General features: G+C 46.3%; 1 protein-coding gene across 1 annotated transcript in view; it reads right to left on the bottom strand.

Moving 5' to 3' along the window:
• Positions 1–26,936, bottom strand: part of SCFD2 (sec1 family domain containing 2) — a 319,432-nt gene that overhangs the window by 19,482 nt on the left and 273,014 nt on the right. The window contains exons 6-7 of the mRNA XM_037034254.1: positions 21,763–21,908; positions 5,913–6,047 (exon numbers count right to left, since the gene is read on the bottom strand). Of these exons, the coding sequence (XP_036890149.1) occupies positions 5,913–6,047; positions 21,763–21,908 (281 nt within the window). The remainder of the gene's footprint in view (positions 1–5,912; positions 6,048–21,762; positions 21,909–26,936) is intronic.

The following is a 26,936-nucleotide window of genomic DNA, read 5'->3' as shown; positions in this document are numbered from 1 at the left end:
GCATTGGGCTAACTTGAAACACTTTCTTAGAGATGCACAGCACGCTCGCTCTGCTCCCAGGCTTGTCTGCTTTACCTTACAGGGCTCGATGGGGCGGACTTGGGAGGGGAAGTTCCTGCAGCTCTGTTTCTTATCACTCCTTCACCATTTTTGAGATTATATTATTAAAAAAGATTATGGGCAAACAGCAGGCGGGCCTTTCATTAGCAAAGCCTTTTGGGACTTGCTTGTTTTGAAACCAGGTCAGAAGTGTAAGTGAATTTTCCATCCTCTAGACTGGAGGGAAAACTCTTAGAATTAGCTAACACTGTCCTCGCCGAGCTGGACAATCAAACATATATTTAGATGGAATACGTGTTGTATTTTATCCTTACACTCTTGCTCCTTTTTCAAGAAGAAAAGAGCCTGTCCCCTCCCCTTGACCCTGCTGTCTGGACACATGGAGCACAGTGGGGGAAATGTAGCGTGACTTCTGCAGCTTCCACCCGGCCCTCTCTCAGATGCTTGTCCTCAGAAAACAGCCGCCATGCTGTGAGGAAGCACAGACAGGTGGGAAGGCCTGTGTGGAGAGGACCTGAGTCCCTTAGCTCTCAGGCTGGGCTGAGCTAGCAGACAACAGTCAGCATCAACTTGCCAAGGTGCCATCTTGGAAGTGGATCCTTCCCTGTTGAGCTTTGCAGGGAGTAGAGCTTCATGAACAAAATAAACCATCAATATTCTTTTAAGCCGATGTTTGGAGACGGCTTCTTATGCAGTAACAGATAACCAGAACAGGTGGGGATACAAGACTTCTCTGGACAGTCTGATGTGTGCAGAAAAGCACGCTAAAGCAATACAAAGTAACTAAGTGACTTCAACATGGTGCAGTGTGATGCAAACAGGGCTCTGACTTTGGTGAGGACAATGGATGCTCTGACTCCCCTCTCCCAGAGGATGTATCTGTTGCAGAGAATCTCAGACACACAAGCATTAAAAAAAAACAAAAGGAAAAAACTTTTGCTGTCTGCATTCATTTACATGAATAAGATTGATTTCTATGAGCTACTTCCAAGAGTCTGGGATGGAGGCCTCCAGTCCCCTGCAGCGCAGAGGCTGTGAGGGGCAACAGCGAACACTGGTGGGGCGGAGCTCTCTCCCAGCACAGGGAGACCATGTTTCTGGAGTGTTCCCAGTGGGGTCTGTGTCCTGAATGGCCAAGGTCTAGTCTCCTGGCCTCTATTCCTTTCAACCATCTTCTTACGGTACACGTAGAAAATTTCAATAGCTCCTTACAGCTTGCCCAAGGAGGGGCAGGTTATGTCCCAAGATTGGGGACACACAGTAGAGAAGAAAAGGGGGGTGTGGAGAAACACATCACAGCATTATAAACACGCTTTCCACCAGCGCTGCAAAAAAGAACTCTCACAACTTGACGTCTCTCTGGCAACAGCAAATCAACAGTGAAATGAGCAACTCTTGGGTGTCTATCCTCTGCTGTCTGAACCACTGGGTCAGCCAGCAGTCAGTCTGTGTGCAGCGAACGCCTGAGGGCTAGCCGCCCATAGCGGCACCAAGATACTCAAGGTGGACTTTTTTCAAGAGTCGTGGTCTGGCCAGGATCACAATCTCGGAAAAATAAAAATTAGAACTACTTAACCGGCACTTACTGTAGGCCAGGCACTGTTCTGAGTGCTCTGCATGTATTAACTCGTTTAATTCTCATAACAGCACCATAGAGTAAGTACTATTATTATCCCCATTTCACAGACGAGGAAACTGAGGCCCAGAGAAGTTAAGTGATGTATCCGAGTCACATGGCTAGCACGTGGTGGAGCTCAAAGCCTGACACAGACAGCCGGACTCGGGCGTGGGACCACTGTTCTCTATTGCCTCCTGGAAGCAGATACAAGAGTATATATATATATATATATATATATATATATATATATATATATACAGAGTAAAGTATATACTGCCATCAGGCAGCATATACTAGACGGCCTTTTATCATTCCCAAAGCCAAACAAAAACATTACAGATGTCAAACAGAGAAGAGGCCCCCTAGTTTCCCCCAGTAACACTCATCCCGCTACCGAACCATCTGTTCGGACATTTCTCCTCTTGAGTCCTTTGAGTTCTCACACTACTAAGTCAGTGCCACGTGCTCTGCTGACAAGGACCTTGGGAAAAGGAGATCTGCACGCTGTGTGTGGACAGGAGAAGACCATCCAGTTTCCTTGGCAGATATAGAGTCAGGCTTCTGTCTCCTTCACACACCTGGGAGCACGGTGGTGAGTGGGAGCAAGTGGCTGCTATGTCTCTGGGGTTACGTAATGACAAAAAAATGACCAGCTTCATCTAGCTTAGCAGCAGCTGGAAAACTGGGTCAGGGATTCCTCTGAGGGTCACTGGAGTTGATTGATGGAGTTGCTATACCCTGTGAAGCTGTTGAAATGGAGCTTTGGGCTTAAGGGCAGAAAGTTGGAAAGTTAGCTTAAGGGCAGAAAGGTGGCCACTGGGACCCCCCTCCTGACCATCAGTGCAGGCCTGCTGGATGTAAAGGCTATCTGGGACTTGGCCCTATAGGCTGAGGATGCAGAAAGAAAAGTAGACCTAGATCAGTCCTTTAATCTCATAGCCAGAGCTTTCACATTGTTTTGACCGTGACCGATTGCAAGAATGTATTAAAATATATGTGTGAATGTATGGCCTGTGTTGTCGTTTTTTTCACCTTGCTAGTCTGTTCTATTCTTTTCTCATTAAAAAAAATACTGATTACAATCCACTGAATTGATACCTTGATCCCTAATGTACCGTGGATCAAGTTGTACAGCTGGAAAACACTAGTCAGGGAAAAGATACCTAACATGCATTATTACAACACAATGCATAGATGGAGCCAGAGAAGTGTATACAAAAGGTATAGAGCCCAGAGGAGGATGTTCTTAGGGGCCTGGAAAATCCTTCCCCGTAATGTTCTTTCTATTACGTGCTGTGGGCACATGCCCTGCGGCTCAGCCTGTGGGCATGTCTGCTGGCCCCACTTCCTAGCACATCTCTGACCAGTTCCTCAACCCACCCTCATCCACTCCACAGAGTACAGATACTGCCTCTGGGTGGCCTGCACTAACATCAACCGTCACAGACCAGTAGCTCAGCTCCCTGTCCAGCTCTACAGCACTGAGTTCCCTAAGCAAAGGAAAGACCCCACATGGACGCCTTCATTTCATCAGGCTCTGGCTTTTTTTTTTTCAAAAGAATTGATGACATATGAATACTTAACTGCCAAGAAAATGTTTGAAAGCATCCTGGAGCCCAAAAGTGTGGTGAAAAGCATGAGCTTTTGAATAAGACCGACCTGGGGACAAATCCTGGGGTCCCATTTCCTGTGTGCTCTTTGGAAAACACCTGAGAAAAGAGAAGGGTGCAAGCTGATCCTGGCCCCCTGGAAGTTCACATCTACAGTTTACCCTTTCTGGGCCTCAGTTTCCCCCCTGCTAAAGCAGAGATAACAACAGAACCGACCTCCTAGGAATGGTGTGAGGCTTAAATACGAGAATGGCTGATCCCATGATACATGCTGAGCACACAGGAGCTACAAAACTTTGGGCAGCAAGTGAGAAACAATGGAGAAGAGGACGGGGGGGCGGGGCAGTAAACAGCCATGGCCATGTGAGATGCCGCGTGTGTTCTGCATCTTCTTCCCTCCACTGGTCCTAAAGCGAGTAGAGACACCGTCTCCTGATGGCCCTACCTCCATCTTGAAGATGGAGCTCTTCGGGAAATCACAGTTAGTTGCTCAAAGCCCCATTGGCTATTCCTTTTTATGCTTTTTCAAATTTTGTTGGAATCCTGAACTCATGGGCCAGAGATGATTCTCCTTGCCAAGTTCTATGGAACGGTGGGAAGAGCCAGCCAAGGCATATGCAGAAACAAAACAGAACAACTCTCCCTTGGAGTACTGGGATGGGAAGGCCCATTGGCTAGCCTCCCAGTCTCTCCCCACCCCCTGCAGACAGATGAGAGGGCCCTGGCTACTGAGGACAGAGGCCTGGCAGCTGGGGGCTGAGGAATGGATCCTGACAGCTGCTGGGAGAATGCAAATCCTTTTCTCATACATGCATGACTTAAAAACCTTGCTTTGAGGTCTGTCTTAAAGTACGGGAGCATTTCTTTATGCCCCTGACTCTAGAGCTTTGGATGGGAGAAGCACAGCAGTGTAGTGTGGCCCAGGATGGTCCTCACCCTCCTAAGCAAAGACCACCTTGGGACAGTGAAGTTGCAGACACAGAAAGAGCTGCGGAAAACACTCGGTAGCATTGAAAAGGATAGTTTTGAAATGTGATGCCTCGTGGCTCATGAAAAAGGGATGGAAAACATGAATGGGCAGCCCTCCCATGGCAGACGCTATGGGCCCCACAGAGCTGCAATGCTGTTAGCACACCGAAGGCACAGCAAAGTCCAGCAGCACAGAATTTTGCATTACTTTGCTGTTCAACCTAGTGTTTCTGAAACATACTTGGTCACAGATCCTTTGGCCAGGAACCAAGTTCTTGTGGTGGAGCATCACTGGACAAAGAGCACAGTCAGGGCCTCCTCCCACGCACTGTACCTGTGCCTCTTTGCAAGTGAGAAACCTGCGTGGTGAGCAGAGCGCAGGCGGGTTAGAGCTCCGTGTGTGCCCTTGGCCAGACCAGGGCTGGAGCAACCCAACTGGGGAAGGTCACACGGCCTACTGGGCCATCCTCAGACCTTACCAACCAGGGCCTGAAAGTCCACATTTGTTAATTAGTCTCTCTTCAGGGTGAAGTCCAAGCTTACAAATGAGGGAATAGGGTGCTCAAGTGGAGAAGGTCTGAGACCATGGCCAGCCTGGAAGTTTTGGTACAAACCAGCCATCACGAAGGGCTACAGAACCACCCTGGGCTTACACTCAACACAGGAGCCTGCGAACACCTTTGAGAAGCTGATCTGTGCTGTGCTATTTAAAGCACACACACACATACATGAAAAAACACACCAGCCACACACTGCAACAGAAGTTGATAACTGGGAACAGCAGGAAGGAGACCTGCATGTCCATTCCAGCCGTTAACTGCTTTGCTTAAGAGTCTGACTGCTGTCTGGCTTCTGTCCTCTGGCTTTGGAGTGGACCAGTTTTCTGGGCATATGTACTTACTGAACTCTGAAAGGCCAGCTCTCCTATGTAGATTAATTCATGATTTCAAAGACACTTTGAAGTTGGCAAAACATTCTGTTATTTCTAAGAGTTATTACAACCGAAATCCTGGCATGGACTGGGAGGTCAGCCTGTAATCTTGTTTACATCCTTTTAAATTCAGAAACTTTATAGTGGAGTAAAAATAGATTGCATCTGTGTACTTTTCCTCCTTTCATCCCCACTGCAAAGGCTGTGCGGTAATTTTGACCTACCTTCAATATCAGCCAGGGAAATTCTAGCACTTGTCAACTGGGAGTCTGTAGGGTCCAAACCAAAGTCCTTTTTAAATGGGTTTTGGGGTGATGCTAATCATATGACTAAGCAGAGTGAGTCAGTATCTTATAATAACTTCTAGAATTAATAACAGATTCTCACTCATGAAGAACAACATATGACTATATGGATTCATGTTAAGCGAAAATTGAGCCAGGAAGAGAAACATTTTCAATAGTGCCATCCTGGAGGGCTTGGGTCTTTACATAGCGATCAGAAAAGATCGTAGCACTTAGACCAAAAGAGGCTGTAAGGGGCTGGAAGGTCCAGCTACTTTTAACCAAAAGTTAAATAAGGATGGCCCGTGGTTTCGGAAGAGCCAAAATACTGGACCGCATCTTCCGTGGCACTTGACAGGTTAAGGGAGTGTCCTGTCAGCACCTTCAGGCCCAGCAAAGACAGCATTACACCCAGGATGACCCCTTCGTGGTTACTTTACCTTCATGAACATGCTAAATCCAGTCTTAAGGAGATCAGTGAGGCCTGAAGACATATGTTCAATATCAACTGGATCTGGCCTTTCGGGATTAAATATTTCCTCCACAACCTGCTTTAGCAATGGCTTGTAGGACGCCTGGAAAGACAAAACATTGTGCCATCAGTAACAGGGTTTGTTTGGGTTGCCTGTGGAAAGGAATGGCTTTATCTGCACCAAATGAAACAAAACAAGTTTGTTTTGATACTGAGCACTGTGTATGATTTTGTGTGTGAAAAGGCAATTATAACAACATCGGGGTTTGGGGTAAAATTTCACCCTGCAGAGAGACTAAATTAACAAATATAGACCTTTTGGCACTAACTGTTGTTTCTTATACTCCCTCCTACAAGCAAATCTCTCTCACCAGAGCTATAATCATAGAACGACTAGTTTTTCAATGAAGATACAAAGTGATAATTTATGTGTGAAGTGCATGGGAAGGCAAAGTGTTGCCATTTGATACAGACATATAGATGGTCTCCGGTTTTTCCTAAACATTGTTAGGGTTATGCTCCCTCTGCTAGGAACGCGAATGTTTTCCTACAGTATTTTGTTGCTATCCAAACCCGAAGCAACCCCTCCTTCCTCTATAGAGCTCAACTCTAACTACAACTTGGCCAGAAAAAGAAGCCGCGGTGCCAAAAAGGAATTTGACCAAGGACAAGGCTTAGGAGAAGGCAGGCCACGTGATACTATAACCATTTCAGCACAATAGTTGAACTTTTGATACATAAGGCTAAATGCTTTCCTTTTCTGTGACCCGAATAACCTACACACACTTAAGTCATATTTGGAGGCAGCTGCCCCTCATCACTGCGCTTTCTGACAATATTCCTCCGTGTCTTTCCCCAGTTCTCCTACCTACCCAGCTCTTCCTCTCTTCTCTCCCCATCAGCCGGACCACCTTCCACCCAGGCCTCTGCTGACTCTGCTGCTCCAGCTGCATAGGGCACCCGGACGTGGGGCACAGGCTGAGAGAAAAAGGAATGTCTTCCCTCTACTCACTCTCCATGCCTAGTGTATCTCCTTTGCATCTGTTATAGGCTCAGAAAAGCCTGGCTCTGACAGAGCACTGGAGAGATGGCTCGAACTCCAGTTCCTCTCTTTGCCTTGGCCAAATCTCTGAGCTGCCTTTAGCAAATGCGGAGCACATTTGGTGTACTGACCTCACCTGTAGCTTAATCCTGCCTTTTCTTAATGTCATTTTTTAACTCTTATTTTCCCTTTATTCCTATTTTCTTACCTAAAATATCTTAGAAATAAAGCAGGGTATAATCCATCAAACTCATGAATAAACATTTAGGTAGAATGCAACTGGTGCACTTGCCAGGGTTGAGATGCAGGGAAACATAGAGACTGTTCAGCTGAGGGGTGCAGCCTTCTTACATTCACAGCCAAGTGGACCACTGTGTGCCCAGAGATCTCGTAGGTTAATGCTTTTGAGAGATAAAGCACTGGGCAGGAACACTAATAAGATAGAAATTAAAACACATATACAGATATACACAAAATGACTCAACCTTCCTCATAATAAAGCTGTATTGAGAGATTTTTAAAATTTACCATACAGGCAAAAGTCCAGAGGTTTGAAAATACACTTTCAATGAGGCCATAGGGAATGAGAAACATACACACGCATCGCTAAGGGGAGGCTAGACTGCTACAATCAATGTGGAGAGCAATTCAGCAGTACCTGTTGAAATTACAAATGCATTTGACCCAACAATTTTACTTATAGGAATTTGTCCTATAAATATGCTAATGCATGCAAATGAGACACATCAAAGGCTGTTTCTCCTTAGTAATAGCAAAAGATTGAAAACAACTCCAGTGCCCGCCCATCACTAAGGAACTGTTATTGATGGGGAAGGTCTACAGAGGAGAGCTGGGAGAGTGGGGAGGGAAGTTCTGCGTTGACCTGGCAAAAAGCAAGGGGCAGAGTAAAGGCCAGTGACAAAAACAAGGTGAGAGACAGTGTGCATGGCGGGCTGGCGTTTGTGCAAAATGTGTCATGGGGACTGTGACAGCTTGCATTTGCTGAAGTATGCAAAAAATAAACTCTGATGTGATAGTAAATGCTACCATGAGCAGTGATCATGGGGACTGGACAAGGGACAGTGGTGGAAGGAAGACTTTTCAATGTATTGTTTTTTAAAAATGCAGCTAAAACACTACCACAAACAGCAAGAGGATTTTGTAACTTGTTAAAAATTAATAGATTATGCGTGGAAGAGAAGAGAATAAAGCGCACCAAATGTTAATTAGGGTTATCTCTAGTCCTTGTGGGAGTAGGGGATATTATTTTCCAAAATTTCCAAAATTAGCAGGTATACTTCTGGAATAACATAATCCAAGAAATACTTTCAATGTTTAAAAAAAAAGGTCATGGAATGACCTCTGAGTTCTACAAATCCTCTTCCCTGAGTAAATTGCCTTCAGAGCCCCTCTATCATTTCAGGCATCAAAGACACTTAATCTCTTAAATTTAAACTTTAATTTCTTTAAACTGCTCCTGAGGGGGAGGTGTCTTTTGGCCAATACTCTACTTTATCACCATTATCATAAAAAATGCATTGACTTCTTCCTTAGTAATAGAATCCAATTTTTCACCAGGCCCATTATCAACTGGCTGCAGGACCTTATTCTCCAGCGCTCCTCGCACTGGGTATGGTCATGTAACAAGGTTCTGGGTGATGAGATGGAACTAGAAGGGGAGCGAGATGTTCAGAGGTCTCCTTTTGAAAAAGGGAAGGGAAAGCTTCCCCCCTCTTCCTCCGTTCTGCTGTCTGGAACATGGAGTGGTGCCTGGAGCCCTAGCAGCCACGGGGAAAGGCAGGACCACTCTTTAGAGATGCCGATGCAGAGAGTGGGAAGGAACCTGGGTGGGTGCTGCTGAGGACTGGCAGAGCTGCGGTAACCATAGTGTGGACAGACTAAATAAGGACTTACTTTACATGACAATACAAATCCTGATATGTTCCAGCCACTACTTTTCAGATCTCTGTTACTTGCAACTGAATGAAATTCTAACTGATATAAAGCACAAAGGGAATATAAAGAAATAAAAGAACATTCCTTCTTCCCAGGACCTTACAGTTATTTGTTTTATTAGCCTATATAAAAAGAAACCAGTTGTGTAGAATAACTTCAAGCAGATGACAGAGAAATATACATAGGCTGCCACATTTAGAGAGGATAGAGACTTCTGGTCAAGATGGAGATATAGGCAGACATGGCTTGCTTCTTCACACAACCACATCAAAATTGCAACTAAAATATGGAACCACCATCACTCAGAACGGTACAAAATCAAGTTGAATGGAAGTTTGAAAACTACAGAACTAAAGAAACCACATCCATTCAAATTGGTAGGAGGGGTGCAGACACACAATGGACTGGTCCCTCATTCATGCGTGGTGGATACAAATTCAGGAGGGGTATCTCAGGACCAAGGAGTCCCAGCCCCACAACAGACCTCCCAGCCTAGGATTCCAGTGCCAAGAAGATAAGTCCCCAAGAAGTTTTGCAGCAACTTCTGGCTGTAAAAACCAATGGGGGGGGATTGAGTTGGTGGAAGAAAATTCTGGAGCCTCAAGTCATTCCTCTTAAAGAACCCCCACACAGACTCACCCACTCAGATTCACTCCCTCTGAGTTCTAGCACAGGGGGTAGCAGCTTAAAAGGCACCAGTGGCATACCTGGAGAAAATGAAGTGTCTGGAATCTAGGCAAGCAGAGGCCATTGTCCCTTTTCTAAACCCTGCCCCTACAGAAACAGCAACCTGGTATCATATTTGAAACTCCATCAGCTTGGACACCACTGTTTGACTCAACTGGAGACCCCCAAAGACTCTGACCCACCCAACTTAGGGGCCCACCCAAGCTGTTAACAGTGATTTTTCCATATGAATGGCTGGTCTTGGCTCATGTTTCACACCTTCCTAAATCCTCTCAAACAAGCAACAGCTGGCCTCAGTAAGTCCTAAGTCCATCACTAGCAGTAGCCAGCCTAGATTCATAGCTTGGTTTTGTCTGGGAATCTCCAAGCCCAGTATAAGTAGCAGCCATCTCAGATTGCTTCATAGCTAATGAAGGAAAGGTGGCCTAGGGCAAAACACAGGTGGAGGCTGACCTTGGCCTGCACAGCCCGGGAAACCCAAGGGCCAGTGCACCCAGAGGATAGCTACAGACCATGATGGAGCACCACCACCCTGACCCTGAACAGCTGACCCTATGTGAAGGGCAGAGGCTTTTGGTAAATGGTTACAGCCAATCCTTAAAGCTGGCTGGCTTGGGTAAATCCCTCCCATTGGTTGGCCAACAGCAATCAAAGCTTAAGTACAAGAAAAAGGTGTACTCAGCTCACACAAAGAGCACACCTCAATTACCCTGCTTATGTTATAGGGGAGGCTGTGCCACTGGACCCTAGAGGATGCCTACTACATTAGGCCACACTATCAAGACGCTGAGTCAAAGCAGCTCTATCTAATACACAGAAACAAACACAGGGATGCTGCCAAAATGAGGAAACAAAGAAACATGGCCCAAATGAAAGAACAGATCAAAAATCCAGAAAAAGAGCTAAATGAAGTGGAGATAAGCAATCTACCAGATGCAGAGTTTAAAACACTGGTTATAAGGATGCTCAAGGAACTTAGTGAGGACCTTACTACATAAAAAAGATCCAGTCAAAAATGAAGGATACACTATTGAAATAAAAAACAATTTGTAGGGAAAAACAGTAGAGTGGATGAAGCTGATTCAAATCAATGATATGGAGCATAAGAAAACAAAAAACAACCAATCAGAACAAGAAGAAAAAAGAATCCAAGAAAAGAGGATAATATAAATAGCCTCTGGGACAACTTTAAGAGGTCCAACATTTGCATCATAGAGGTACCAGAGTAGAAGAGAAAGAGCGAGAAACTAGAAATCTATTTGAAAAGATAAAAGAAAACTTCCCTAATTTCGTGAAGGAAATAGACATGCAAGTCCAGGAAGTACAGAGAGTCCCAAACAAGATGGATGCAAAGAGGCCCACTCCAAGACACATAATAGTTAAAATGCCAAAGGTTAAAGATAAAGAGAGAATCTTAAAAGCAACAAGAGAAAAGCAGTTAGTTACCTACAGTGAAGTTCCCATAAGACTGTTGGCAAATTTCTCCAAAGAAACTTTGCAGGCTGGAAGTGACTGACAAGAAGTATTTGAAGTTAGGAAAAGCAGGGACCTACAGCCAAGATTGCTCTACCAAGCAAAGATAACATTTAGAATCAAAGGGCAGATAAAGAACTTCCCAGACAAGAAAAAACTAAAGGAGTTCACCACCAAATCATTATTATATGAAATATTAAAGGGATTTATTTAGGAAAAAGAAGAACAAAACTACGAACAAAGAATATGTATCTATCAACAACTGAATCTAAAAAACAAACTAAGCAAATAAGAAGAACAGAAACAGAATCACAGATACAGAGGGCGTTTTGATGGTTGCCAGATGGGGGTGGGGAGCAGGGGAATGGGTGAAGAGGTGAAGGGATTAAGAAGTACAAATAGGTAGTTACTGAATAGCCATAGGTTTGTAAAGTACAATATAGGAAATGGAGTAGCCAAAGAATGTATATGCATTACCCTTGGACATGAACAATGGTGTGGGGATTGCCTGAGGGAATATGGGGGCTGGGTGGAGGCAGGTAAAGGGGAAAAATCAGGGCACTGTAATAACATAATCAATAAAATATAATAAAAGGAAAAGAGAGGACAGAGTATTCCCTCCACCCTATAAAAACAACAGAAAAGCTGTTGCTCTCCGTTGGAAGCCCCCCTGCAGGAAGGGAGAGGCGCGACCCTGAAAAGGGCTCACACGGGAACAAGGGGGTTTGTACTCCAGCTGCAGCACCACACTCAGCACCAGCTCCCATGCAGGGCTTGGTAAACCGGAAGTGACGCGTGGCTCCAGTGCCACAGTGCAGCCTGGGGAGACGGGGGAAGACTGGGGAGGGGCTGGGGATCTCCCTCTCTCCCTTGTTCCACGCTCAGCGAAGCTCTGGGGAATGAAGGACCCAGGAGAACACACCCGCTGAGGTCTGGTTCCCCTGGCGGAGTGAGGAGAGACTTGGAAGTGCTATTCCTGAAGCACCTGCGTTCTTGGGACCTTGTGATCACTGCATGTTATTGGGGAAGGTTGTAAATCTTTTTTATTTTATTTTTTATAGTATGTAGGTAACATTTATTTGGAATAAGGGCAGAAACCATCATTTAAATACAAAAAAGTAACAGATAAACACGTGACATAATTGAGAAAAAATAAATACTTTTATTAACCGCCTGGCATACTTCTGTAATACGCATTTCTTACACTTCTCGGCTGTATTCCCTCTATTTCTCTTTTCATATAACAGCACTTTGAAACATCATTTTCCATAGGGAGATGCGATAGTTCTCTAGCGACTGTCTCTCAGTGTCACACCTGCTCTTCCGTAACCAGTTCTCTGATGCTGGGCCGAGGCTCAGCAAACATTTGTGCTTTGAAATCTGGGTCCTTTGGACTCTGCCCATGGGGGGAGCCTGGAAGGCGGCCAGAACCAGAACAAGAGGCAAGCCGGCTCATCCCCGGCAGTGGCCCCTCACCACCTGAGGCTGTCCCTTCCCTGGACCTTTAAGTCATAGGATTCAATAAATTACTTTGCTTGTTTAACCCAGTTTGAGTTTTTTTCTATTTTTACTTGTACCCCAAAGCACAGTAAATACTCTAAGTATTATTAATTTACAAAGACACTGATAGGTTTTGCCAATTATATATTATGTAGAAAAGGCCTCAAAATTCTTTATCAAAACAACTAAGCTCAGAACAACTCAATAACATTGTGCATTTAATGAGCTCCATTTGGAAAAGACTTGATCAGGTGCAAAGTGGTACTTCTTTGTGACTTCTTGGTAAACACATTTCCAGATTTTCTAATTGGGGTTTTAATGATGAGAACCTTGAGCTCCTTCCTCTCAGCTGCTTGGCTTGGGTTGTTTTGTGTCCCAAATCATGTCACTGCAATCTGACTGGAATGAACTGCTCTGGCTGTGACTTCTAGAGGGGAAGCCTCTGACTGTCATGGAATTTTCTGTTCAGCCAGCAGCTACCCACTGCTGAGCAAAGCACCACAGAGACAGATGGTGGTGACAGGGGAGGCGGATGTCTGCCCTAGTGCCCTGCTCAAAGTTTTCCTCACACGTCAGAAAGGGCCAGAGGGGAGATCAGTCTCCTAGTTTGCCTCAACATTAAGAGGGCTAACCACGGTAATTTAATTTTCCTAATTAAACATTCTCTGCCAGGTCACCTTTTTTGGGTGGTTGAGGGATAGAGGAATTAAAAATACAGACAAATTCATCCTTTCCTTTTCCTGCTGGTCATTTATTTCTTGCTCACATCACACCCGCGTGTGTTGGCAGTAGGGGGCCCATGCCTCTCACCGTGGTCCAGACACCAGGCTCCTGCTACGGAGTGGCCCCACCGCTCCTTCCCTAAGGCACTGGGACCCCATGCTGAAGCCGTTGCAGCCCTTCAGCAGAGGTTGAAAGAGTATGGAAGGTTTCCAGAGAGACTTTTATGGGCTCAGCCCAAATGTGATCTGTATCACTTCTACCATAATTCATTGGCCAGAGTTAGCCACAAACCTACATTTACCTGCAAGGGTTTCTGGAAAATGTGGCCTAACTGTGCCCAGGAGGGAAAAGAATTGGAGTTTGGGTTTCATTTAGCATTGTCTCTGCCACAGACACACTGTAAAGTCTGGGCTGAAACATTTATATAATTATTTCCTTAACGACTGGCAAGTTGCATGTTTAGGTGAAGTATTATTAAACCCCTTTTCCCTTCTGTATAAGAATTTGACCTTTGGTTAACTTTTTAGCTTGGTTTCCCTGGAAACCTGATAAGGGAAGAATGTCAAACTCCAGCCAGGCAAGATTGCTTATGATAAAAATGACCCCTGCTTGGTAAGCTGCATCAGACTGGGAGAACTATAAATACTGCAGAGAAAGCTGGTCTCGGGGCCTCGCTGTGTACGATGACTCTTGTACAACTGGTGCAACTGGCCTGTGCCCTGGGAGAACCCTGGAAGCTGAGCCTGTGGAGTCATTCCAGAGAAACTGGCTCCTATAAGATAGGACGTTTTTAAGCCCAGGAAGTGCCACCCTGACCCCAAGCCCACCCCCCACCTCCATGAGTCTAGTCCCCACCCTCTTGAGCTGTCACCTCAGGACAAAACCGAATAGTTTCTGGATAGCGGTATGGGCTGCTTTGCAGGTGGCCACAAGGACCACTCCAGGGTGGAAAACTGCCCGCTGCCTCCCGGGCATGCTCCCGCCCCAGGCAGGCGGGTGCCGAGTGGGGGCTATGACCCAGCGGCGACTTACTCATTAGGCACAGAACACACAGTGCTTACGACCCATGAGACTTGTAGGGACCCATGAACATGTATTAATTTCTTTTAGAGTCAGAAAAAAGAGATGAACTTTTAGGTCAAAGAAAATGTTTTGACATATAATATACTATTTGTATATTTGTCGCTATACCAATGCAATTGTATAATAAACGCTTTGACATTTTTTTATTTTTATAGAGGAAGGGGACTGCAGAGGCGAAGCTGCCCAGGGCCATGAAAATCATAATGTATGGTCTTCATAATGTGTCACCCCGTGTGGCTGCCTCCCGAGGCTGCCCGATGGTTTGTTGGAGTTCAGAGAGAGCCCCGATGGGTATTACATGTGAAGTCGTTACTGTTTAAAGAATTGGTCTTATACCAGAAACTCTCTCTCTTGTTTTTCCCTTTAAGTGGCCATTATCTCTTCTAGAATAAACCGGGCTTTAAAAAATGCCCATATAGAATGCTTACGTCTGTGTCCCTGGCTTTCTTTCGTGGTGGAGATAATGTGTGACTTGGTCTAGAAGACTCTTTCGCTGACCTGAGTCTAGCTCTTGAAGGAGAGCATGGAGCATGGCAGCGGTTTCTGACAGTGCCCATAAGTCAGAGGTGATTTTGAGGAACTAGGTTAACTCCAATGTCTTCTTGAATTGGGTGCACTTTAAAGACAGCCCAGGGTATCAGTTTCCAGGAAAACCTAAGTTGTTGCCACAGCCATGTCCCGTCAGTCAAGGCTGCTGACCTTGGCTTTGCTCGTGTGGGTGCAGCTAGGGATTCTCTCAGTCCTGCTCCTGATGGGAGCAGGACTTCTCCCTTTTCTGCAAAACTGACTCTCAACAACCAACTTCTCTGGGAAACTAGGCTTGTAGAGAGAACATTCATTTGTTTCAATCTAAGACTGCACAGAAAAACATCTTCAAAACTGCTCATGGCTTTGACTCTTCCACAGTTTATGTAGTTTTATTTTTCCTATACTAAGAGATTTTTTCTCCTTTCATCTTCTGAAAGAAAATAGTTTGCTCTACAGATTAAAAAAGTAGTTTATTTATCTGTTGATGCATCTATCTATCCATCCATCCATTTATCCTTCACGCTAGAATATTACTTAAAAAATTTAAGTATATTTTATTGATTATTCTACTATACTTGTCACATTTTCCCCCCATTCCCCTCTCTGCCCAGTTCCCCCATTCTCTTCAGCACCGCCCCCCAACCCCGCTTAGTTCAAGTCCATGGGTTATGCATGTCAGTTCTTTGGCTTCCCCATTGTCTGTACTGTTCATCAGCTCTCCCTGTCTACTTCGTGCCTACCAATTATGTTTCTAACTCCCTGTGCTTTTTCCCTCATTCTCCCCCTTCTGCCTCTCAGTTGATAACCCTCCATGTGATCTCCATACCAATGATTCTGTTCCTGTTCTAGTTGTTTGCTTTTGTTTTTGTTTTTTATATTCAGTTGTTGATGGTTGTGAGTTTGTTGTCATTTTAATGTTCATAGTTTTGATATTCTTCTTTTTCCTAAACAAGTCCATTTTACATTTCATACAATAAGGGCTTGGTGATAATGAACTCCTTTGGCTTTACCTTCCCCGGGAAGCACTTTATCTGCCCTTCCATTCTAAACGCTAGCTTTGCTGGATACAGTAATCTTGGATGTAGGTCCTTGCCTTTCATGACTTGGAATACTGCCTTCCAGCCCCTTCCTGCCTGCAACATTTCTTTTGAGAAATCTGCTGTGTTCTTATGGGGACTCCTTTATAGGCAACTCTCTGCTTTTCTCTTTCTGCTTTTAAGATTCTCCCTTTATCTGTAACCTTTTGCATTTTAATTATGATGTGATTTGGTGTGGACCTCTTTGGGTCTAACTTGTTTGGAACTCTGTGCTTCCGGGTCTTGTATGTCTATTTCCTTTGCCAAATTAGGGAAGTTTCCTTTTAATTATTTTTTCAAATGAGTTTTCACTTTCTTGCTCTTCCTCTTCTCCTTCTGGCATCCCTATGATATGGATGTTGGCACGTTTGGAGATGTCCCAGCATCTCCCTAAACTCTCCTCATTTTATTTGAATTTTTGTTTCTTTGTTTTGTTCTAGTTGAGTGTTTATGTCTTCCCTATGTTCCAAATCACTGATTTGAACCCCCTTATGCTTTGCTGTGTTCAGCGAGATCTTTGAGCACTGTGACCACCAGTGTTTTGAACTCTGTGTCTGATAGGTCGGCTACCTCCGTATGGCTCGTTTTTCTGGGATTCCGTTCTGTTCCTTCATTTGGGCCATATTTCTTTGTCTCCTGATTCGGGCAGCCTTCCTGTGCCTGTGTACTAGGTAGAATGGCTTCTATTCCATTTTAGTGCACTTAATTAAATTGTACAGGGTGGAGCCTAGTATATTCGCCAGGGCAGGGCAACGGCGGCTCCATTTGTGGGGACAGGACTAAACAGGGGACAGTGCCACTGCTGGCTGACTTCTGAGGACTTGCCTGACCCTCACCCTGTTTCCAGTCACCTCACCCACTTCCTGTATGTGACTGGCACCCCTTCAGCTGCCGTCCTGGCTGTGGTTCCCAGGGCAGGTTTGCGTACGTACTGGCAGTGCCTTCCACGGTCCCAACCCCACTGGGTTTACAGCCAGAAGTGACACAGCTATATTTTCCCCACGTTGAAGCCCTGGGCTGTGTGGTCTGGCCTGGGGCTGGGCTCGCTCACTCACAAGGTGTCCCCCTGACTTTTACCCACCACATGTGAAAGTGGGGCTGCCCGATCTGGCAGCCGCCACCTCGCTGCCACTCCGCCCCAGCTCCCCATTTCTGCCCCTCCTACCCATCTGGATGCATATAGCTTCTTTAAATCCTTGGTTGTCAGATTCTGTCAAACACCCAGTTCTGGGTGTCTTTCTGGGTGATTTCCTGCCAGTTCTGGGTGTTTTTCATTTTTAAGTTAGTTGTGTTCTTCCTTATGGTTGTGCAATTAGGCGAGACATGTCTACCTATATTTCCATCTTGACCGAAAGCCTACTTTAAAAATTTTGAGTGTAATCCCTTCAACTTCAATATGAGGGAACCAAAGCCCAAAGCTATCGCCTGGTGTGCATAAGTTCACAAAGGCATTTAGAAGCAGACTAAAGGACAGAGCCAAGTTTCCGAGACCCCAGCATAGCCCTGGCTCATGCTGATCCTTTCAAAATGAGTGCTAGCCAGTCTGGGGTTAGGTAGACGGAATCAGGAGGAAGAACAGAGTTTAGCACTTGGAAAAGAACAGCTGGTGGCCAGGGCTGGGGACTGTTGACAGAAACGGGGCCCTCAGACTGTCCAGAGCCACATTTCACCAGGCGCGAGATGAATCAAGCCTCCCTGGGTACTGCTGGTTCGAAATGCTCTTCTTTAACACACCAGAGGCACACGGGACAGCAGCCATCTGTGGGAAGTTTTCTACAGCACAGCACAGCCCAGCAGAGCACAGCCCAGCACTGGGAGACTTCTGCCAAAGCAAGTCATGCAAAAGCCACACACGATTTTTTTCTGCAAGGGCTCATAAGCTCCTGGCCCTGAGACATCTGCCTAATATCCTGCTGCTGCTGCTGCCGCGGCCGCTGCTGAGGGACTACAGCACATCAAACACTGTGGCGTTTGGGAAGGAGGTTAAAGCTCCCATGAAACTGGAATAGTTGCAACAGGAAATGAAAGCATAAGAAGCCTTGCTGCAATAGCAAAACTGGACCTTAGGTTTCTCCTGGTCATCAGAGTCTACGAATGAACACAACCTTTTCAAACACACTGGTGTCAGCAACCAGCCCTTACCATACCCAGCTGCTAACAGGACAGTCAGCTTGAGGACAGCACCCCTTCTGTGTAGCCCAACTCCTTTGCAAGAGAAAGGGCAAACTGCAACAAAAGACAATAAAGAGAAGGCCTGTTTTGTCCTTTACTACAATTTTGTTCTTTACAGCAAATGCTGTAATGTCAGCTCCTGTCTGAGAGTTTTATATGCAGTCACTGAATCCTTATAGCATCTGTATAAGGAAGCAACCATTATTAGCTCCTTCTTACAGAGCAGGAACCAGGCACAGAAAGGTCAAGTAACTTGCCTAAGGTAACAGAGCTAGTAGGGGGCAGACATGGGCTATGAACCCAAAAGCTTGGGGTCTAAACACTCTTCTGTTAACCTCTGTGCTAATCTCCCTTTCACTAAAAATTAAGAACATAGAAATGCTGTTCTGGGTAAGACCCAGAACCCACTACTCATCCCTCTAACTACCCACCCACCCACAAGGTGGCAAGCATTGAGCTGGGCTCTGCAGATACCATGGTGAGCAAACTCAGGCGCTGTCTCCAGCCTTGGTGGTGTGTTCTTCCAGCCGAGAGCTTCTGGGGCAGCCTCTGGGTCCCCCTCACCCACTCTCCTGACTGTGGCACAGGTACTGGTTCCCTGGGAGGGCCAGGCCTGTGTCGATGCTCTGGACTCATTTCTAGATGCCCAGTCTAGATCCCATTGCTCTGGCGCTTCCAGAAACTTTTTATGTCCTTAATCCTTTGTGAGAAATTACAGTCTCCTTAAAATGATTAGAGTGATGTCTGCTTTCTGCATCTGAGCTGTGACAGACACATTTTCCTAAAGGGCTAAAGGACTGGGTTTAAACAAGAGGTGGCTCTAGGGCAAACAAAGGGAAGGTGAGCAGCTCTGAGAGGCAGCAGGTGTGCATCGGAGCCGGGAGAGGTGCCGTGGGAGGGAGGCTGGGGTGGGTCCACGCCCCGAGATCTGGGGGAGAGAGCCCAGGTCCGCAGCACTGCTCAGGGATGCGGGACAGCAACCCAGGGCTGGCAGCCGGGGCCAGACCAGGTCTGGCGCTTCCCCAGGTGTTCCGGGGATCCAGTGGCTCAACTAACTAGCTTCTGTGTAGAAACAGCACGGAACAGGCAGAAAGCATGTATTTTTCCTGGAGCCACAGGACTGAGGACTGGATTGGGAGGAGAAACGGATAGAAATTTGCCCAGCCATAACCTATCTTTGAAACTAGACACAACTGGACTCTGATTTGGGTTTGGACATGTGTCCTTTTCTGATCACACACACTTTGTGTCCCATCAAACCCTCTGATGTGTAATAAAGATATATGTAATGCATACAGGAGGCACCCAACATATACTTATTAAGCATCTGCTACATGCAAGATACCCATCCAGTCACCAAGGACGTGGCAGTGAGCAAACCATACCAAAAACCTCTGTCCTTACAGGGCTAACACCTGTGACTTAAAGCCTCTTTAAATTTGAAAAATACTGAAAAACCAGAACAGGTAAAATCTACCCATAATTCCAGCAAAATCTCTTTCTCCATATGTGTGAATATAAAGCAAGAAGCCAGAGGCCCTCCTGTCCATCTGACCCACCCCATCCTCCACAAGGTAACGATTGTAAGTTTTTTCCCAAAACTTTAAGACTAATTAAACATACATACTGATATACTTTTTGCCATTATTATTTAACCAAAATAGAATAATGCTTTATAGAATCACGCGTGCTTTCCACCTACTAGACCATGCACCTCTGTTGTAGTTAGAACTCCCCAAGAAGCAAAGCCTGAGACACGGGTTCAAGCACAGTGTCTGCTCAGAACATTCAGGGCTATCCCATTCACTTTAACAGCTGCACAGCATTTCACTATGTGTCTATGTCATTATTCATTTAATCCCCTTGAAATACACACACACACTGCTCCCCTCCCCCTTGTCCCCACGTCCCGCTCACGGGCCCTTAGGGAACGTGCAGCAAGGGGGGCGCTCACTCTCCAAAGGCCACAGCTGCAGGGCAGGGATCTGAGGTCTGGAGGAGCAAGAGCGTGGGCAGCAGGCAGACAGCGTCTAGGAAACTCATCGTCACCCTCATCACGCCCGAGATCCATAGCTAAGACATATTTATGTGAAGTCGGCCAAACAAATCGCCATGATGATCATATCAATGAAAAGACCTCATTAATTTAGGGATTTATTTTCCCTTTGCCAACTTCTTGACGTTCTCTGGTATAAATTTCATCATGTATGACCCCTTCTCTCATGTCTTATTGAACTAGTCCATACTACACTATGTAAGATTGCAAATTTTTTAATGCAAAAACTACATATAATTAATTATCTGAGTGACTTTATCTGTACTTGGTGGTAGAGGTGTTTTTAGATCACCGAATAAAGGATGGGAATTTGTGTATGTAAGCGGAGCGCTGGTTTCTGAGGTCTTTTATGTCCCAGTTGGTGATTTTAGACGCCCGCCGGCACCATCAGTCAGTGCCTCTGTAGCCTCCAGGACTGTGGTGCAGCAGGGGAGGGGATTTTGCACCGGCCGCAAAGACCTGGCACCTGGCCCTTGTCATCTGTGTGCCTGTGGCAGGTCACTGGGCCTTCCTAGATCTTGGGATAATGACACCTCTCTGGCTTATTTGTCATGAGAGCCAAAGGGAAACTGAACGCAGGAGTGCTCTTCAAATACTGGCTCCTCCGTGACTGCACGGGAGGGCAAATCTGGGTTTTGCCAGGTTGTGGTGGGCAGCCTTTCCCTCTTGCCCACATGCCTGCCTTAAAAGGGCAGCATCCTGAAGCTGAACCCCTCACCGTGGCACCGTGGATTTTACTGAAAGTTTCATGGGGAGGTGGAGGAGATGGTTCCTTCACACACCCCACAGCAACACTTGACCTCTTCCCTGGAAACATCTCCTCTTCCTTGACAGCTCATTTTGTCCGCCAGGAACCTGAGTTCGACTTCCTTCCACCTCCAACAGAGATGACCCAGCCCCAATGGCTCCAGTCTTTCTTCACTCCTTAAGCTTCCCTTTGGGTCTTTGTATGGTTCCTCCCTCCTGAGTTTTCACAGAGCAATTACCTTTATTCAGGGATTCTCGTGTCATCTTCCTACTCACTAGTCAAATACCTGCTCCCTCTTAGAGAGCAGTGGGGGAATTTTGAATAACAAATGCTTTTGCTATCACAAACTTTTTTGCATTGCCACAGTACTATGAGGAGATTTCATTATTCTAATTGCTCAAACTGTTTAGGGACTGCTTAGGTCCAGAAACTTGGAAATCGCCTAAGGCCAACTCTCATAGGACACCTGTAGTAACTGGGGGCAAGGAAGTGAGGGGCTTTCCTCAGGCTACGGACTAAGTCTGAGACGGGGCCACAGTTAAAGGGCAGCGGTGCCACGCAGGCGCTCACCTGATACACCCACCTGCCGTACAAAGGCAACAACAGGCTTTCAGACTCAGGGAACCTGGAACTCTGAACTGGAAAGGGACTTGGAGTTCATCTAGGACAAATCCCTCATTTGAGAGAGGTTAAAATGGAAAATTTTTTTGTAGTCTCTGAATCCTAAAAATGCAACACAGATGAAGTGGTTATTTTTAAAACACATGTACTTGCCTGGTGGGTATGATCTGCAGGAACATACACAGACTTAAACCGCTTCAGGAGATTCCGAGTGCCCGCAACATCCCGAAGAGAAGCGAAGAGTTCATCCACGGCGACTTTGGCGAGGTGAAGTGTCAGGTTAGCTGACGGGTCACAGCCTGAGACAATGCAGAGACATTTTCTTGGGTGAGCAAATCTTTAAATGAAGTTTTAATCATGACAGCTTGAGCTTGATGTAACACAGTCGGGATTTTTTTTTTAACCCTGTTTCCCCCTGGCAGTTCACTAAGTGGGCTGTTTTAATCATCCGTGAGCAATGAAACATATTGAGTATAAATGCCTTTGACAGAACAGAACTCAAAATTGCCTGGGACCGCAGCCACTGGCTTCGACCTCCAGACTGCAGAAGCTTCCCAGAGAGAAAGCGCTCCAGGATCCACTGTCTGCAGGACACAGCTCTGAGAAAATACGAGGAGGCATAAGAAAATGCAGGAGAGTGCTGTGATGAACCTCCTTTACTTGAATTCTGCTGCCAGTTTCCAAAAAATAAAACAGCAAGATTGAGAAAGACTACAGAGCCCTCTAATAACAGAACTTGCAGGGATGGGCAGCTTTCTAACATGCTAACAAAACATACGGCGTATTTCAAAAGGCAGCTACTCAAAGCTGATACAATGCAAAGGGGGCCAAGGAAGAAGACTGTTCTCCGCAATGATTGTTTCTTTTAGAAACTTACGATAGATGAATTTATTCTCTATCTTGTTAGAAGCTCATTCTGAAGAGACATGATTGTGGGTAAGTCAGAAGTAAAATGAAAAAACAAGAAAGATTCAAAATGGGTGTTTTTTGACCCTACAATACTGCATTAACTCATCAATCCTCACATCACTCATGAGAGAGGAGCTGTTATTTTCCGCATTTTAAGGATGGGCATTAAGTAACACTCCCATCAGCAGGCACAATCCACACATCTGCTCAGTCACTCTGGGTGTCACCCGCATCTGTGGGGGACAGTTCCCTGAGTCCTCTGGCACCTCAAGTACCTGCTTGTGTGTGTGCCTCTCTCTGTTTCTCTGGCTCTTTGTCTCTGTGTCCCTTTCTCTGTCCAAGGGCTTTCTCCAGTTGTAGGAGCCGGCTTGGCTTCTCAGTGGAGCTGGCTGGGGAGGCAGGTTCACATGAACAACCTGGCGTTCTCATCCCTCAGGAGAATGATTCTGAATTTTGGTCCCCACAGCTTTTCCGAGGGGCCCGGGCAGGACTGAGCCTCCGGTGCCCACGATTTTAACTCACTCACTAAGGCCCCCTTTTTGGCCTCTTTCCTTCCTTTCCTGTCCCACTTCCCTACTTCCTGACTGCTTCCTGGGATATCTTTCCAAATGCAGTACCTACACCCAAAACCTCGTCTCAGGACACCAGAGCTCCCGTGGCCATTGGATCACGACCCCTTCCTCAGATTCGAGAACCTGCTAACCAGCTCACAGCACTCAGGAGAGCACTTTTGTTACTGTCGTGAGTTTATTACAAAGGTTACAACTCAGGAACAGCCAAAGGAAAGAGACGCACGGGGCAAGGTGTAGGGCGGGCAGTGTAGGTCCCTGCCCTGTGCAGCTGCTCCACCTCCCCAGAACCTCCGTGTGCTCATCCACCCAGAAGCTCTCTGAAGCCTATTGTTTAGACTATTATGGGGGTTCCATTACATGGGCATGATTTACCAAATCGTTGGCCATTGGTGATTAGCTCAACCTCCTCTCCCTGGAGGTTGGGGTGGGGCTGAAAGCTCCAACTTTCTGAATATGTCTTGGTTTTCCTAGTGACCAGGCAGCCCCCACCCTGAAGCTCTCTAGGGGCCCCGACCATCAGTGATCCCATCAGCACACAGGACACTCTCATCACTCCAGACACTCCAAGGGCTTCAAGAGCTGTGTGGTCGGAGCTGGGACAAAGACCAGGAGATGTATTTTTTATTGTATCATAAAGTCTCTGACTAGTCTTTTTCTCCTGGTCTCCAGAAATGTCCACCTCATGGCCATCAGAGACAATCACAGCCTGGTCAAGCTCAGGGAGAGGAAGCCTCCTGCCTTCGGTGAGCAACAGTGGGGTGGGGCGGCGGCGCCAATGGAGGGAATTCAGGAAGTTTATGTGAACTCCCCAGAGTTCTAGGCCAAGCTGTGTGAAAAGAAAAAAAAAGTGTCATTTTTCAGGAGCATGTCCAAAACTTCCGTCTGGCTCTTAAAGAGGTTCACAGCCAAGACAAATGAGATCCAGAAGCACAGGGCACCTGTCGATGCCACGCAGTGCTTGGCCTTGGTGTTGCAGCTCTAGCTGAGAGTCATTGGCTTGTGTTTCCATCAACAGTCAATCGAGGGAAACGTGGGAAGGCGATGGCTGCTCGCTCTGTCCCGTGGCTTCTTTCCTTAGACTCTCAGGCTAACGCACTTAACACACGTGGAGTTACATGGATCGCATCCAAGTGCACTGCCCTTGCAAACAAAAAGGTCCGAGAGCATCGCTAGTTCTAGCACCTTGCACAGTGTTTCTGTTCCTCTGAAACACAGTTCTGCCCGCAGGCTATGTTTTTAAATTTTAAAGTAATTCGTTTTCCAGGGAACAGAAACGTCAATTCAGGTTTTCATATGGTCTATTGTGAATTTTTGGAGGTAAATATGATGTTCATCAATTAGTGGAACAGAATCATCTGCCGGATTATAAATTACTGAAAATTATAGATTGTACATGGAAATTGTGGATTATACACTGGAATTAAGCAAAGGCTACGTAATTGCCAAGAGTCAGGTCACCTGCGGTGCAGGCTGTTTGACGAAACTGTTTACAGGTCACTGGTAAAGGAGCTCAAATGAACCTAAGGGAAAAATAAGACTGTCAAAGGAACTGTTGGAAGAAAAGCAAGAACTCCTCAATTTGCCAATAAAGTAAAACGTTCTTGAAAGACAGCGGAATACCAACTGCCCAAGGGCGACTTCCGCCCAAACCATCGACCCTTTGCAGCACGTCTGGCATCCTTAAAGCAAGAGTTTGACTGTGTACATGTTTCTGGGACGCCATGCCATTTTTATCAGTCTCTCAGCATCTTCATTGTTATCTCAGTCTTCACGCAAAGCAGGATTTAGATTCATTTACCAAGCCCTGCAATGAAAGTTACACTCAGGCTCACTTTAGAGTTGTGGATCGGAGAGGACAAATCACTTGTGCAAGATCATATCACTACCCTTAGCAAGGTCAGGGTTCAAACTGTCCCTTTGCTCACAGACGTGAGCTCCTTCCTATACCCTGCTTCCCCTCGTTCGGAATCTCTGTGAACGCAGCTCATTCCAAACTCACGGTGCCACTAATAGCTAAGAGAAGAGGTGGGCGGAAAAGCTGTGAAATGCAATGAATTCTTTTCTGTGAAAACAGTGATAGCTATAACCACTGAACGCTCACTTAGGTTAGGCAGTATTAGAAGACATTTCTACGTATTAGCTCGTTTAATCTCCACACCCACCCTGTAAGGTAGGCACTGTTATCATTCCCATTTTGTAGACGGGGAAACTGAGCCATAGAGAAGTTAAATAACACAAAGTCACTCCACTAGTAAGTAGAAAAGCTAAGATTCAAACCCTCGCAGCCGAACTTGAGTTGGTCCCATTAACCAACTGCTTTCTTTCACATGTGCTAAGACCAAATACATAAAAGATCAACAAAACACCAATGCACTCTATATATTGAAGACATGCCTTTAAAATGGGGTGCCGCCTTCTCCTTGGGAAGACCTGGGCCTGTCGCTGGCAGCGGACACTAACAGTGTGGTTTGCAGCCAGACCCCAGGCCCGTCTTTTGTGGCCACACAGGGTGTGAGGCCTCCGGGACTTGCCCGCACACTCTCCTTTGGGTCCCTGTAAGGCACTGTATTCAGTTACTTCTAATAAGCCTCTGACAGCCTGCTCCATTAAACCAGCTTATGAGATAACAGTGTTTTGTAAGGGAACTCTTAAGTGTACAATTCCAAGCAATTCTCGTTTAATTCACTTGGTTAAATAGATAATAAACCAGAAGGTGATCCTAGCCCTCAGCCACGCACAATCTGTGTGCTTCAGTTGCCTGCTTCTTGATAAGAGAGGCCCCCCCATCCCTAGGGCACCCCTGTGTTCTTCAAAAATAGGGGATGACTCATGCCCCTGCAATTTCTCTCTCTGCAGGGCCTGGGCATCTCCAGGGCAGGGGTCCAGTTACTCCTCAGAGGAACAAAGTAGGGCTCCTGTGTCCGTGCCTACCCTTCCCCGCTCCCCTCCCACCCGTCTCCACTTACTGAAGCCCCTCCACTCAGCGGAGCGAGAACAGTGGTTTCCATGGTTTTGCACACTGCAGGGACCCACACTCTCAGCAACAATAAAGGTGAAATGGAGAGAAGGCTGAATAGCTCAATGATCCTCCTGGGATGGCTGTAATGAAGCTGCGCTTTTTACCCCAGTCTGGCTCCACAAGTTTGGTTTTATTCCTTAGATATTAAGGAAAATAAAGCATCTTGTATCAGGAGGTTGCTGGGTCCAAGGCCATCATCTGGAGTGGAGCTAAAGTAGCCCTCATCCAAGGCCGTCCAACACACACGTGCACACACACACACAAGCACTTAAGCAGGTCAAACATATGGCATGCCACTTCTACGGCCGGACAAAGCTGTAGGACGTGGCTAAGACAGGATCTGAAATACGTGACTAGTAAGGGAGAGTACTCCCCTCACAGTTCTCAAGGTTCCTCCCAGCTGACCGACAAGAAATAGGATAAAAAATATTTGAGCCTGGTCAAGAGGTCCTTTCTCATCTGGACCCCGGTTACCCAAGGCTGGCCTCCTCCTCCGAGTGCTGGCCCACAGATTGGAAAGACCAGGCCCCCTTTCCAGTCTGCGTCCTGCCTTCCTGCCTCCCAGCAGGCCCCTGGCAGCAGGGGGCCCACCTCCACCGGCTCTGGGGGTGCCGAGCGAAAAGGTCAGCAGGGGAGTGCGCCTGGGCCAGAAAGAGCGGGGCACCAGGAGGTCATGACCTCCCTCATCCATCCAGCGGCCTGACATGGCCTTTTCTCTCTTTTCAAACCATTCTTTTAAAGATGGAATCTTTTCTCGTGGTTCTCAACAAATGTTTGGTAAATAAAAGCAAAACTAAGCAAAATGGAAAAGCAGATGAGTCTCAACG

Source organism: Sturnira hondurensis, unplaced genomic scaffold (assembly GCF_014824575.4).
Source record: "Sturnira hondurensis isolate 20B ecotype Veracruz unplaced genomic scaffold, ASM1482457v3 Scaffold0022017, whole genome shotgun sequence".
Classification (NCBI taxonomy): Eukaryota; Metazoa; Chordata; class Mammalia; order Chiroptera; family Phyllostomidae; genus Sturnira; species Sturnira hondurensis.
This window is presented reverse-complemented; position numbering and strand designations above follow the sequence as displayed.